Here is a 14,930-nt window from a genome sequence, read left to right as displayed (position 1 = left end):
AAATGCTTAGGTAACTGGCCAAGCTCTCAACATGGAATATATCAGAATCCTCCTTGGAGACTGACTCATAAAACACACATGCAGAACTTGGTGGAATTGTTTCATCCATTGAATTTTATGCATAGCACAACCCAACTCCAATTCTTATTACTTACTATAACTCCTCCCAAATAGGTAAATATTTATTCCTTGGCATCTTGCCTCATCACACAGAAAACTTTGATCAAGCTTCTATGATAGGCTATTAGAATGACATCAGAAAATAGTTAAAGTCTAATTTTGACCCAGGAAAAAACTACTCAACCTCAGTAGAGCAACCATTGAAACAAAAAAAAGATGTCAAATAGACTCCAGACTTCTGCTCCTAGAAAAAAAAAAATGAACCAGCTGAATAGGAGGCAACCAACCCAATAAAACTTAGTTTCCATGGCAAAAAAACAAAACAAAACAAAAAAAAAAACCCTCTTTAACAATATGCACTATTCTTGAAAACAATTTTTGAAAAACAAGTTACTGATCCAATAGCTGGAGAAAAAATAAGGAAATTCAAATCAAGCTGTTAGTAAGTCAGCTTAAAAAAAAAATACATACCACAGAAGTGTGACTGAAAGGGAGGCTTTGGGGCTGCTTTATCCAATGCAAAACTGTGATGGACCAAAGCTGCCATAGCAATAATCTGCAAAGAAAGGAGGAAAAAACCCACTTACCAGACCGCTACTATACATTCTGCATTCTCACCAAAATCTCCAAGAATATTTAAAGATACACATTTAAACACATATGAAAACTTTGGCCAGGCGTGGTGGCTCATGCCTGTAATTCCAGCACTCTGAGAAGCTGAGGCGGGTGGACCACTTGAGGTCAGGAGTTCGAGACGAGCCTGGCCAACATGGTAAAACCCCGTCTCTACTAAAAATACAGTACTTAGCTGGGCATGGTGGCGTGCACCTGTAATCCCAGCTACTCGGGAGACTGAGGCAGGAGAATCACTTGAACCCAAGAGGCAGAGGTTGTAGTGAACTGAGATCGCGCCACTGCGCTCCAGTATGGGTGACAGAGTGAGACTCTGTCTCGAAAAATAATAAATACTTTAAACTTTTTATTATAAAAATATGTAAACACATTAAAAATAGACAAAATAAAATTAACTCCTGTATAGCCATCATCCAGTTTCAATTATCAACTCATCTATAACCCTACCTACTTCCTTCCTCTCTCTAGATTATTTTGAAGCAAAACCCAAACCCATCATTTTATCTGGGAAGATTTCAGCATCAATCTCTAAAACTGGGTTTCTCAATCATGGAGCTATTAACACCTTGGGCCAAATAATTCTTTGTTGTGGGGGCTGTCCTGTGCTCTGTATGATGTTAGCAGCATCCCCAGCATCTCCCTACTAGTTGCCAGTATTACCATTCCCAGACCCCCTGAGTTGTGATAACCAAAAATGTCTCCAGACATTGTTAAATGTCCCCTTAGAGGCAAAATCTCACCCAGCTGACAACCACCACCACTCTGAAAGATAAGAAGTTTGAAAAATATAATCACAATACAATTATCTCACCTAATACAATTACATGAATAGTAATTTCTTAAAATCATTAATTATCCAGGCAGAATTTAAATTTTCATATTTTCCAATTATCTCAATTTTATTTACCACACAAGGACCATACTTTGTAATGGCTGATATGTAAAACTACAGGTACAACCCTATCCCATCTGTCATTCCCCTATAATTTACTTGCTAAAGAAACTAGGCTGTTTGTCCTAGAGAGTGCCCCATAGTATGGATTCCACTACTTGTGTCCCAACAGTGTCACTTAACTTGTTTTTCTGTCTCCATACTGTCTATAAATTCATAGTTAGGTCTAAAAGCTTGATCAAAATCAGGTTCAATTCTGGGGCAAGAATACTTTAGAGGCGCTGATTACTTCTATCCAAAGGCACAGGCACATAATGTCTGCTCATCTCTACCTTAGAGATATAAGTACCCACTGGTGATCACTTCCTAGATCCATTATTTCACCGGCAATTACAAAGTGGTACTATTCCATTTATCTTTCATTTATTAGCTGGAAACCGTCTATGAAGAGAAACTTCCCCTCATCAATTATTTGGTTGCCTGAGGTATAGCATGTGTTCAGAAAAGTCAAAAACCTTCATTCAATCCCTTTATCAGTTTTCAAAATAATGAGTTGGTTCCCCAGCTTCCTTCAGAAGTGATCAATGTGGTGTCATTGCAGACAATATCATTATGAACTCATGGATCTGATGTGTTGCAATCTGTTCAACTTATTCTTACCCTCAGATTGTCCCATCTTTGTTCAGTAGAAGACTCTTCAAGTTGATTCCTGAGTCCTTTTGACATATCTTCAGTAGATTTTAATACTGTCGTTGCTTTCTGGTATAATAAGATGTTCCAGACTTATCCTGGACATTTCCTTCCCTGAATCTGCCATTACTCCAGAGCGCCCAATTTCCTTTTATTAGAAAATGGGGTTGGGCATGGTAGCTCACGCCTGTAATCCCAGCACTTTGGGAGGCCAAGGTGGGCGGATCACTTAAGGTCAGGAGTTTGGGACTAGCCTGGCCAACATGGTGAAAATCCGTCTCTACTAAAAATATAAAAGTTAGCTGGGCATGTGGTGACTCAGGAGGCTGAGGCAGGAGAATCACTTGAACCCGGGAGACAGAGGTTGCAGTGAGTGGAGATCGCATCACTGTACTCCACTCCAGTCTAGGCAACAGAGCAAGACTCCATCTCAAAAAAAGAAAAAAAAAGAAAAGAAAATGGAATGTGGAAACCTCATTCTGGACACTAGAGGTGGATACTTTCTTAAAATTTTAACTAACCACTAATTAAACTTCTCCCAAACACTTAACTATGAACTATGGCCATCTACAGTATTAACTATTATTAAAAGATCACGCCGGGTGCAGTGGCTCACGCCTGTAATTCCAGCACTTTGGGAGGCTGGGGTGGGCAGATCACTTGAGGTCAGGGGTTCAAGACCAGCCTGGGCAACATGGTGAAACCCCGCCTCTGCTAAAAATTAACCAGGTGTAGTGGCCCGCACCTGTAATCCCAGTTACTCGGGAGGCTGAGGCAGGACAATCACTGGAACCTGGGAGGCAGAGGCCACAGAAAGCTGAGACTATGTCACTGCACTCCAGCCTGGGCAACAGAGCAAAACTCTGTCTCAAAAAAAAGAAAAAAAAAAAAGATCAAAACACATACTAAAAAAAAAATCAGAAAATACTGAAAATACTGACAAAATGCTGTTAAAAAAGATCCCTATCAATGTCAAAAGGACTTAGGAAGTTAAAACATAACAACAAAAATAAATAAATAAATAAAGCATCAGTCACAACTGCATGTAATATAGGTCCCAACTTCCTACTAGGACAACTGGCAATTAAAGAGAAGGAAGTAAGCATTTATCCTGTCTTTCCTGTGTAAACCATTATGGCATAACCAAATAATACTGGCTAAAGAAAAAAATTTAATTTTATAGAAAAATTTAAAAACCATGGACAGAATTTTTAAAAAATCACCATTTTACAACTTCTAATGAAATTAACTAATTCCGGCAAAAATGACTAATAAATGAAGCCATTAGCTCAGTGGTTCTCAACTGGGGGTAATTTTATACACACATACACATCCCCTGACCCTGGGACATCTGATGATGTGTTTGTAGGCATTTTTTGGTTGTCACAACTAGAGGGGACGGATGCTACTGGTATCCAGAAAGTAAAGACCAGGGATGCTGTTAAACATCCTACAATGCCCAGGACAGTACCCCACAAAAGAATTATCCGGCCCAAAATACCTGTAGTGTCAAAGTTAAAAAACCTTAGATGAAAAACTGATGGAGAATTACAATAGTTATCATTCAACCGCTAATCAGACACAGACTCACTAATAGCAGGTTATTTTTTTCCACTGATCCCAGCCTTTGTCAACTAATAGCAGCTTAACCAGACATTGTGTCTTCTGATATGATGCAATATGAAGTACACTGCATCACCTATAAAGCATTTTGGCTAAAAAAGTTGAACCTGAATCTAATTTGATCCTTTAGAGCTCACTTATAGTATGCGGAAATATGAAGGATAAGGCAGGGTCAGCACACTTTTTCTTTCAAGAGCCAGACAGTAAATATTTTAGGCTTTGCAGGCCTAAATATGGTCACCGTTACTACTCAATTCTGCTGTCATAGTGCAAAAGCAGCTGTAAACATGCTGTCTTCCAGTGAAATTTGACTTGCACAAATAGGTAGCAGGCTGGATTTGGCTCACAGACAACTGATTGCCTGCCAACCCCTGGTATAGAGGAAAAGTCCAATGACACCACAACAAAGCAAATAAATGGAGAAAACGGGATATTCTACAAGACAACCAACAATGATTCTTTCATTATTCAATGTCATTAAAAAAACTGGAGAGTAGGAGTGAGTTCTTCCTGTTTAAAAGAGATTCAAGAGGCACATAGATTAAATACCATCTGCGAATCTTGTGTGAATCCTGATTCAAACAAACTGAGTTTTAAAAGGCATCTTGAGAGACAGAGTCATGTAAGTATGGACTGGGTATTTTAGATTATACCAAGGAGTCACTGTTAATGTTATTAGGTGTGCTAATGGTATTATATAAGAAATACCACATTTTGAGAGAAGCATACCAAGGTTCACAGGGAAAATGACACAATGTCTGAGACTAGCTTTAAAACACTTCAAGAAGAAAAAAAGGAGGGAAATAAACAAGTGTAACAAAATCTTGCTAACTGCTGAATATGAGTGATTGGTATGGGGAGTTCATTTTATTATTCTGTCTGTGTCCATTTGAAGTTCTCCTAAGTAAAAAATTTAATAGACAAAAATAAAAATAAGTTCAGCAATTTAAGTCTTTAAGAAAAAACTCCAACACTAGACAAATTCAATTCATTCTCTATAAGAGTTTAGTAGTGAATTAGTATTCTTTCCCCTCCAAAAAGAACAACTTTCTCTTAAAGCAAAGCTGTGCAAGTTCAGGCAAGTATCACATCTAAGGCATGGGTACAAAATCTGTCCTATTTTTTAAACCTCATTTTGATGGTTCTTTGCATTCTGCATTGTCTTCATGCTGAAAGCCATCACGACAAGCGGTGGTGGACTGACATCCTTAATTACATTCACCAGGTCTGGTTTCAAAGCCATTGCCTCAACTTTACACCAACTGACTGGCTGATTCAAGAGCTCTGAAAGAGAATAGATACAACAGATCAATAGCTATTTACTGAAAAAGAAAAACTACTATAATTAAGACATCTGTCATTAACTGGCATATTCTTCAACCCTGCCTTCTAATAAGAATGACATATTGTAACATCTAACTAAAAATAAGCCACATTATTGGGTTGTATGCAAATCCTCACGTGTGTGTACATATGTTCATTTTCCTGGGAAAGAGGTCTATAGCTTTCATCAGATTCTCCAAAGAATCCAGGGCCCAAAATAGGTTTTAAAAAAACTGAAACACTGCCTTGGAGGAATCATGAAACATTTTTAAGACAAAGCAGACTATCACAGAAGCAATTACTGAAAAACATCAGGTAACAGGAAAAACATGCACTATCCATATTGAATAGTGATTCTCCTCTCCTTCAAAGGTCAGCAGTTCACTATGCACAACAGCTGGGCCACATCAGCCAGGTCAGAAGTACATATGAATAACAGCATAATGAGGGATGCACCCCAAACTAAGGCCTCCCTCAGACTAAACCTCCAGGCATTACCGAGATAAGGTGATTCCAAATGTACTCCCTATACTCACTCAACGAAAACTGAAGAAACAAACAGAAAAGGAAGTAGACACATTAAAATAAATAGATCAATTTCCTAACTTCCCTTTTAAAAACCACATCTATCAGCAATCTATTCAGCATTCTGAGCATATATTTTTCCTTACGTGGACTTTTTACTTCAAGCCAACAAGGTCCTTTGATCTTTCTGTTCATCAAGAACAGTTCCAGGCTAGATGTGTTGGTCCCAAATACATGAGAAAAAGTTTCTCCTTTCAAATCTTGAGGAAGCTGTGGCATTTCAGCCTGAAAAAGGAAAAAAAAAAGAATCTTTTTGTTTAAAACTATTACTTCGCATTTTCCAAAGTCTATATTTGAAATAAACAAAAGCCTCTCTATGAAGCACAGAAGAAAACCCCTTTGATATATATGAAATGTAATTTGCCACAAATGAAATCCAAAACAATTCACAGTAGGAAACAAAACCAATTCACGATGACAAAATAATGCATCTTGATGACACCCATTAGAAGAAAAATAGGCCAAGAAGCTCCCCCAAAAGAGAATTTCTGTCCAGAGCTGTACATGCTTTACTGATAAAGAATAGCCAAGTAAGTACCACTCCATTAGAAGAATGAAAGCAACAGAGTGGAACTCATTGAAAATACTTTTCATCACCACTGTCAGAAATAGTTCTTAAAAGTTTTCCTTTTCCAACGTTGTGGGAACAAAACACTAGAACAGAGGTAAAAAGAGGTTAAGGTCCAGTTAATTAACATCCCATAGCAATGACCTTGCCTGTCACAGGAGCAAGAGTAGCACTATAGCAATGCTACTGACACTCCTCTCTCACCTTTCCACTGCTCATAAGGGACACTTCAACAGACTAATGATGTCCAACTCCATCATGTGGCATTCATTCCACTTGACAAACAGTCGTGCTGTTTCAACTTATTTATTTAAAGATGCATACTCAAAAGCAGAGAAAGGCAGTGTAACCTGTAGTCTATATACTTAAATTAATTTTATCCATTTCAATTATTCATTACTATAAATCCACCTCAATGAACTGTGGGCTTGAGAAGCCCTGCCAATACTCGTAACTGAAAGTCAGTTGAAAGTTCAAAAACAGAAAAATGTCATTCTCAAGCAAAACCCAGTAATTTTCTTTGTTTGACTTACCGAGTATTTAACTTCCAAGTACTCAGATTTTTCTGGAACATCAGGTATCTCAAAAGCATAGTTCTTTTCCACTGGCTGGGTAAGTAGATATTTTAAAAAATCCTTAAGACAAAAACTTCACAAACTAACCAGTATTACAATACATGCTCTTGTATTTAATCATCAAGAATCCTTATGGAACACAAAGGTAAATGAAGCCAAAAAGGTACCCTTTCCTCTTTCAATTGGAACTAAAACAACCAGTGTCAAAATGCTAAAAGGACTCATCTTGGACACTACAGAACTCAGAAATATTTGCATGCAAGAGGGGCAATAAAAATTTAAAATTTTTTACAATGTTAATGCATTAAATGATTTGCTACTATTTGATATTAAGCAACTCCATCTTGCTAGATTAATAATTAGCATTATAATTATAGCTTATATTTACTGAGTGTTGGCTATCTGGCAAGGACTGCTCTCATCATCTAATATGAATTAATGGATTTAACCCTTCTGGCAACTCTTGAAATAGGGCCCTATTTCTCAGATGAAGAAACAGGCATAAAGAAGTCATTCGGCTGGGCACGGTGGCTCACGCCTGTTATCCGAGCACTTTGGGAGGCCGAGGCGGGCGGATCACTTGAGGTCTGGAGTTCAAGACCAGCCTGGCCAACATGGTGAAACTCCAGCTCTACTAAAAATACAAAAAAAATTAGCTGGGCATTGTGGCGGGTGCCTGTAATCCCAGCTACTCAGGAGGCTGAGGCAGGAGAATTGCTTAAACCCAGGAGGTGGAGGTTGCAGTGAGCCAAGATCGCACCACTGCACTCCAACCTGGGCAACAGAGCAAGACTCCATCTCAAAAAAAAAAAAAAAAGTAGTCATTCAGCACTTGTCCAAGTTACATGCTAGTAAGTAATAGGGCTAGGACTTAAACCACAAGCAGTCCGGCCTCAGCACCTAAGCTCTTCACCAGTATATCACAATTGCTTCTAGAATTATAAAGACTCGACCCATCAGCGGCAATTCAAAACTCAAATAGTTAATACTGTTAGCCTTATCTTCAGTAACTCAATCCTTCCTGCGATCATTATTAATAGCCAGTATTTTGAGCAGGCTATAGCCCCCACGATTATGGCCAAAGGCATCAATATCTCACTAAAATCAAGACAATTTATCATAACTAGCACATGAACCAGAGATTTTCATTCTATCAGACTGTATCATAGTCCCTGATTTTTAAAAATAAAACCTTACTTAACTTTCTAACCAAAACATCTTGGCAACAACTAATATAAACGAGATCAGAGCAGTTTCTTCTGCACTTGGGAATGAGAGCACAAGACATGTTGCAAGCACCAGAGGCAATTAATTTGCTATGGATTGTCTTTCTATTCAAATTAATAAACATTATTTTATAAGCAGTTTAAAGAGAAAGAAAAAATATTTTTGCAAATCTAATATACTGTTTTTACATTCATACCTATGAAATTTCCATTCAATAAATTATAGCTGCACAGAAGGCATTTTACACAAAGAAAATATGCAATAACTATTTGCTAAATCAGAAAATAAACAACAAACAGAGCTGGAAAAAAATCATCGCCAAATACAAACCTTAGACTTGAACTTCATAATTTTATATTTTGTTGCTATTTTCTCATCAAATTCCTCATAAACATCCTTCATTGAAATTGGAGTTCCTGTTTCTTTCCCCGTATTTAGATCAATTTTCTGTTATCCCAGAGAAGGGGACAGAGGGGAAAAAAAAGTATCTGTACATAAGTGATCTTCTCAACCACCAAAAATCCAAGTCTATATCAATTTTCATCCTTACCCATTTAAACATTTAATAGCAGTCTTACAGATAAGTTCAAAGATACAAACAGACCCAAAAAATGTACTAAACCAAATGCCCAATTCCTCCCAATGGCATCATAAAAAACAAATCAGTGATAAAGATGATCAAGTCTACAAAATGGAAGAATAAGTGTTGTAAATCCTGACCAAGAGACTCCACAGTTCAACTGACATAGGGAGGGGCTGAGAGGGAAATGGGGATGTTAAGTCCCAATAAAAAAGGAGAAGCAGACTGAGCGCAGTGGCTCATGCCTGTAATCCCAGCACTTTGGGAGGCCAAGGCGGGCAGATCACAAGGTCAGGAGTTTGAGACCAGCCTGACCAACATGGTGAAACCCTGTATCTACTAAAAATACAAAAATTAGCTCAGTGTGGTGGCGGGCGCCTGTAATCCCAGCTACTCGGGAGGCTGAGGCAGGAAAACTGTTTGAACCCAGAAGGCGGAGGTTGCAGTGAGCCGAGATTGTGCCATTGCACTCCAGCCTGGGCAACAGGGCTAGGCTCCGTCTCAATAAAGAAAAAAAAAGAAGCAAATAGAATTGAACTTGTTAATAAATGGCAATGGAGGGAATATCACTGCTGCCTATGCAGCAAAACCATGAAAACTGGGCCAAATGCCATGTCACATTTTAGAGACTTATAGTTCCAACCCTGATTATTATGGAAATGAGGAGTGAGAGAAAGAAAGCATTATATACTAAATCTCAGAAACTTTTATACTCTAACTAGTTGAAAAACTGAGTTCTACTTTATTTTTTCTACTTTTCCCAACCTCTAATAGAATTGCTGACAATCAGTGGTCACCAGGCAAGCAGCAAGAAAGAAGCATCAGGATTGTAGAGAATTTGTAGCCCTATTGAAAGAGAGAGAGCTGGCTGCAAAACACAGAATGTGTGGCAGATACAACGACTGAGAACTAAAAGCTAATCACTAATGTTTACCATTTCACGGGGAAGGAAGTAAAGTGTTCGCTCGATATTTTTCACCATGACACAACAGCTCACATGGGTCTCGGCTGATTCAATCCAAACTTTCCCAAACAGAAATACCACACCTGAAAGAATAAGTGAAAATCACGAGAAAAGAAACATTTCAATTTCACCTAATTAAAGGAACAATATAGATGCTCACTGAATGTGTCCACACATTTATACCTTCATGATAACTCATTTTGACAGCAAATATATCCATTTCCCACTCCCCAAGACCAGTTCTTTACTCAGTACTGATGCCATACTACACTAACACAATGATACAGTGTATGACCACTGGGAGGACAGGGGACAGAATGATTCTCTAACTTGCATAAACACTTTCCCCACAACCAGGATTATGCAGATTAAGAGAAACAAAACAGGCCGAGCACAGTGGCTCATGCCTGTGATCCCAGCACTTCGGAAGGCCGAGGTGGGCAGATCGCTTGAGCTCAGGAGTTTGAGACCAGCCTGGTCAACACAGCAAAACCCTGTCTCAAGAAAAAAAAAAGAGAAACAAACATAAGGAAAGTATTTTCCAACAAATCTCATAATTAAGCCTCTTGTGAGATTACAGATCTGAGAATATAATTCTAATTTTTTAGCACTTGTATTTACCTATAAAAACCAATATTCATGTATCAGGATAACTAGTGCATCAGTGTTTTTCTATATGTAAAACTGTGTTTACAAAAAACATAATTTACTTCTTATTTCTTATTCCATATAATAATAAATACCTCACAATAGGGACTACTATTATCTTCTATTTCACCTTTTCTACCTCACAGCTACTTAGGACATCTAACTAGGTAGTGTTTATAATGTTCCTTTCTATTCTATTTCAGTAATTTAAGTAATGAATACCATAAAGTAAAACCACACCTTTTTAGACATCAACTCATTGTTTATGAAAATTGGCCACGAAGAACAGACTGCAAACATTTGTTAGTCAACCCAGGAGATGGTCACTGTGCAAAATCCTGGGCTCCATGAATAATTAGACAGCAGTAATCAACAAAGCCACTCAACACAGCCACTTATCTGAGACACTAAGAAAATTCTGGTACATGCAAAGGCTACTGTTCACAAGGTCAATTACCCCAGTTTCAAAGACTACTCATCAGTGACTCCTTTTTTCACACATCCTGGTAGAAATAAGACGATCTAAGAATTTTCATTTCTGCAGATGATTAAAATTCTTACAAGAGTTGTGAGACTTTCAGCTTGAGGGGGTAACGGAGGGTGGATGGGGAGGGAGAGGGAAGGAAGGACTATGGGAAGATTAAGAAAGAAAAAAAATCACAGTAACTCAGAAAATTAAAAGTCATCCTCACAACAGTTAAAGATGGAAAAACAAAATGCTATGCAAAGAAAAATAAAGACCCTAATATTGGATTCAAAGATTCAAATAAGCTCATTTTACTGTCAAACTAATATCACACTTCATGCAACACATTTGACACTGTTTATGCCTCATTTGACACAAAAAAGATCATGGTAAACAAAGATCACATTCCCCCCAAAGTTACTAGCTGAAACCAGGTGCAGTCAGGATTATTCAACCTTGAAAAAGTCATAATGAAGACAGGATATCTTCCCATATGCAAAGAGTAAGATTCTTTTCATAATTATGGAGCATTCAGCAACAACTGACTTACTTAGAATCTGTTAGAAAGTGAGAAACAATAACAGGGTCTTTTGGAGTACTTCATTTTTATTAGCAGCATTGATTTCACCAAAGCTCAGTGATCATTACCTGCTATCACAATGAAAGTGTTCAACACTCTGAGATTAAAGGAGTTTTTTTAAGCTATCTTATTTAACCCGTTGGCATCAATAACAGAGAAGATGTGCCATAGGAGAGAACACAACTTGAGAAGTACCACGGAACCAGAACAGCAGAGTGGACTGAGGGTGAGAAGCCCAAGCTTCTACCACTAAAGAGCTATTATATCTTTCAGAGCCTCAGTTTCTTAAGTGCATAACTAGACTAGATGATCTCTGAGGCCTTCTCCAGCACCAGAAATTTCATTCTGCCTTAGCATTTGGATGACAGATCAATAACAAATTAGTATCTCTTTCAATTGCAAAATATTTTCCAATATTGGTTGAAAAAGCCTATCCATGACTATGGTCAGTACCAGGAATTCAACACCATCATATATCATAAACTGGTTGCTTTGCAAATATAACTGTGCTTCAATGCTTCAATCTTCCAACACTTGTCACTACAGACCAGCACTAGTTGAAATAAATTTCTGTGATGATGGAATTGTTGTTTCTGAGCCATCCAATATGGTAGCTACTAGCCACAGTTGCTATTGAACACCTGAAATGTGGCTAGTGACTGAGAAAATAAATTTTAATTTGTATTGCATTTTAATTAATTTAAATGTAAAGAGCTACAAGTGGCTGGTGGCTACCACAGTGGACAATGCAGTTCTAGATCCTTACCCTGCAAAACAATGCTCTGTTCACTAAGAGTATCAACCAGTAAACGAAATGTAGAAATAACCAACTCATTTTCAAATAAGAAAGAAAGAAGGTTGTTGCTTCTTAAGGTTCTAATCCTTGGCAACTGACGCTGGCAATATGAAGCTTTATGGATGTATTTACTTTGTGGGGTTGTGGGGGAGTGGGGAACCATTTGCTTTTGTGTTACGCATTCTCATACCCCACAAAGCTACAAGGCATTAAGATGCAAACTCAGGAATAGTAGCAAATGCAACACTAGTCTCTGAAATTTTTCACCTGCATCTACAGGACTGTCAGTCACTGTGCAGTTTATTTCAACAACTATTTATTAAACACCTACTATGTGCAAGGCATTGCTGCTGGATACTGGAAATAAAAGATCCCAGCCCTCCAGGAGCTTACAGGCTTTGTGGCAAAGAAAAACACAGACTCAGTTCATTTCACAATAATAGGACAAATGCTACAGTGGGAAAGGCTATGATGTAGTCACAAGGAGAAAGGGCTCCTAGACCCGTCTGGAGGTTTAGGTACACTCCCAGGAGATAACATCTGGGCTGAGGAGGAATGAGTCAGATGAGCACATTCCAATCAGACAAAAAACAAGGAGTAAAGGAACACAGGTATAAAGAGCAGAAAAGTACATACAGAGAATTATTTCTAGGGAACAAAATTCATAGACAGCAGCCATCAGAAGCCTTGCTAAGCAGTTTGGACTTTATGTTGTAGGCAGTAGCCACTGAGGATTTTTTTTTTTTAATGACGACTGACATGGTCAGAATTGCCCTTCTGATCAGTCCCTCTAGCAGTGATGTGGAAGACGATAGCTAAGAGATCAATTAGGAGGCTGGTGCAATTGTTTCAGTGGGCAAGAAGGGATCAGGGTGGTAGATATGAGGAAAAAGAGAAGGTAAGTTGTCCACTTTCGGCAGAGAAAACTAACCAGACTTGGAAAGGAAAGTGAGGAAAAGGAGGGAATCAAGGATGGCTCCCAGGTTTCTGGTTTTGGTGGGACCATTAACCAAGATAGGGAATGAAATGCAGCATTGAGCAGATGCAGCAAAGCACAGGGAGTAATACTGGGATAGCCAGGCCAGTGTGCTGCCCAGCTCCAGGGAGCACCAGTCACACTGCTGTGCTCCGGGAAAGTCACGTGAAAATGGTATTCCCTGAGGTTGTACAATGGGGCAGCCCTGGGTTTCAGCAATGGATGGGAAATCATCTGCTTAGCCTCATGTAATCATACTTGCCAGATTTCCAGCAGAGTAACAAAATAGTCAAAGAGGTGAGGGGGTATAATGAAATCATTTTGTCCTAGCTAAAGTAAATTAAGATATCATTTCTAAAATTGATTATATCTTTTCCTAAGAAACTAACACATGGCAGTGTGCTACTCAAGTGGCTCAAGAGTTTATATATATTTGATAAGCTGAAGCATATTAATGCTTCTGACCGTCCCCACCCCTGCCAGAGATCATTAACATTTTTCCAGTTAAAGTCAATGCCTGGTTATCTTTAAGGTAAATGTGGCCTTCAATTTACTCACACGCTTGCTTTGCTGACATCTAGGTACTCCCTCTCTTTTCACTAGATACAGCCTCCAGGAAACCGCTTTGAAAAATACACTATTTGCATGTACCACAGATCCAAAAAGGATCTAAATAAAGACAACTCTGTTTAAGAGTGCATACTGTATTTAACATTAATCTGACAGATCTTGCAATGCACAGTCTCACGATGAAGACGGGCTCAAAGAGGCACAAAAGAATACTGAACAGCCTCCGGGCTTTTTGTGAGTCAAGAATTCACAGTATTAGCTCATTAAGATGACCTAGAAATCATCCTTGATTCCTCCTTTCTGTCACCTCCCCCATCCAATCCATTAACAAGTTTGTGTCAAAAGACATGTCAAATGCCTTTACTTCTCTCCTCTCCAGCCACCAGGGTCCAAGTAACTAGCAGCCCTGCCCTGGATTGACTGATCTCCAGGGCTTCCACACTTCCCCATTACCCCACACCAGCCCATCCCTCCACATGTGTGTGTGCACACGCACACATGCACCACAGTGCTTATTCTCTACACAAACCACTGTTCCTGTTAAAATGTAAACCCAATTACGTGACCACCACCCCCTGTACTTAAAACCCTCCAATGCCACCCCATTGCTCTTAGAAGATTCAAACTCCTTAACGAGGCTTTCAAAGTCCTACATTATCTGGCCTTTGTCTTTATCTCCAGCTTCATTTTATACCAATCTTGTCACTTGATTACTATGCTACAACCACACAGACCTCCTCCTTCCTCTCTCTAGGCCTTTGCTAGTACTTGGCTCGTTAAGCTGAAATGCCCTTTCATCAGCTCTGCAAATACCTCAAATCTCAGCCCAGTGGTCATTTCCTCAGACAGGCCTCCCCTGGCCATCGCCCAACTAATTTTCTTTACATCATTTATCAATTTATCTCATTTACTGCTAATGTGCCCCCACCCACTGCCACCCTCCTAGAACATAAGCTCCATTATAGTGCACGAATTTGTCCAGCTTATTCAACCCATCTCAGTGCCTAGCACACAATAGGCATTCAAATTTGCTGAAGAAACAGACAAATTAATGACTGATTCCCTTTAAATTAAAGTGCATTCCTGTAACTTCAGACACATCAATAGTGAACTA

General features: G+C 38.8%; 1 protein-coding gene across 3 annotated transcripts in view; it reads right to left on the bottom strand.

The window, feature by feature from the left end:
• Nucleotides 1–14,930, bottom strand: part of POLA1 (DNA polymerase alpha 1, catalytic subunit) — a 301,525-nt gene that overhangs the window by 263,903 nt on the left and 22,692 nt on the right. For all 3 annotated transcript variants that reach the window (XM_008972990.6, XM_055106901.2, XM_003819586.6), the window contains exons 11-16: nucleotides 9,751–9,863; nucleotides 8,567–8,683; nucleotides 6,968–7,042; nucleotides 5,953–6,091; nucleotides 5,088–5,242; nucleotides 592–676 (exon numbers count right to left, since the gene is read on the bottom strand). In XM_008972990.6, the coding sequence (XP_008971238.1) occupies nucleotides 592–676; nucleotides 5,088–5,242; nucleotides 5,953–6,091; nucleotides 6,968–7,042; nucleotides 8,567–8,683; nucleotides 9,751–9,863 (684 nt within the window). The remainder of the gene's footprint in view (nucleotides 1–591; nucleotides 677–5,087; nucleotides 5,243–5,952; nucleotides 6,092–6,967; nucleotides 7,043–8,566; nucleotides 8,684–9,750; nucleotides 9,864–14,930) is intronic.

The sequence above is a fragment of the Pan paniscus genome, chromosome X (genome assembly GCF_029289425.2).
Source record: "Pan paniscus chromosome X, NHGRI_mPanPan1-v2.0_pri, whole genome shotgun sequence".
In the NCBI taxonomy this organism is placed as follows: domain Eukaryota; kingdom Metazoa; phylum Chordata; class Mammalia; order Primates; family Hominidae; genus Pan; species Pan paniscus.
This window is presented reverse-complemented; position numbering and strand designations above follow the sequence as displayed.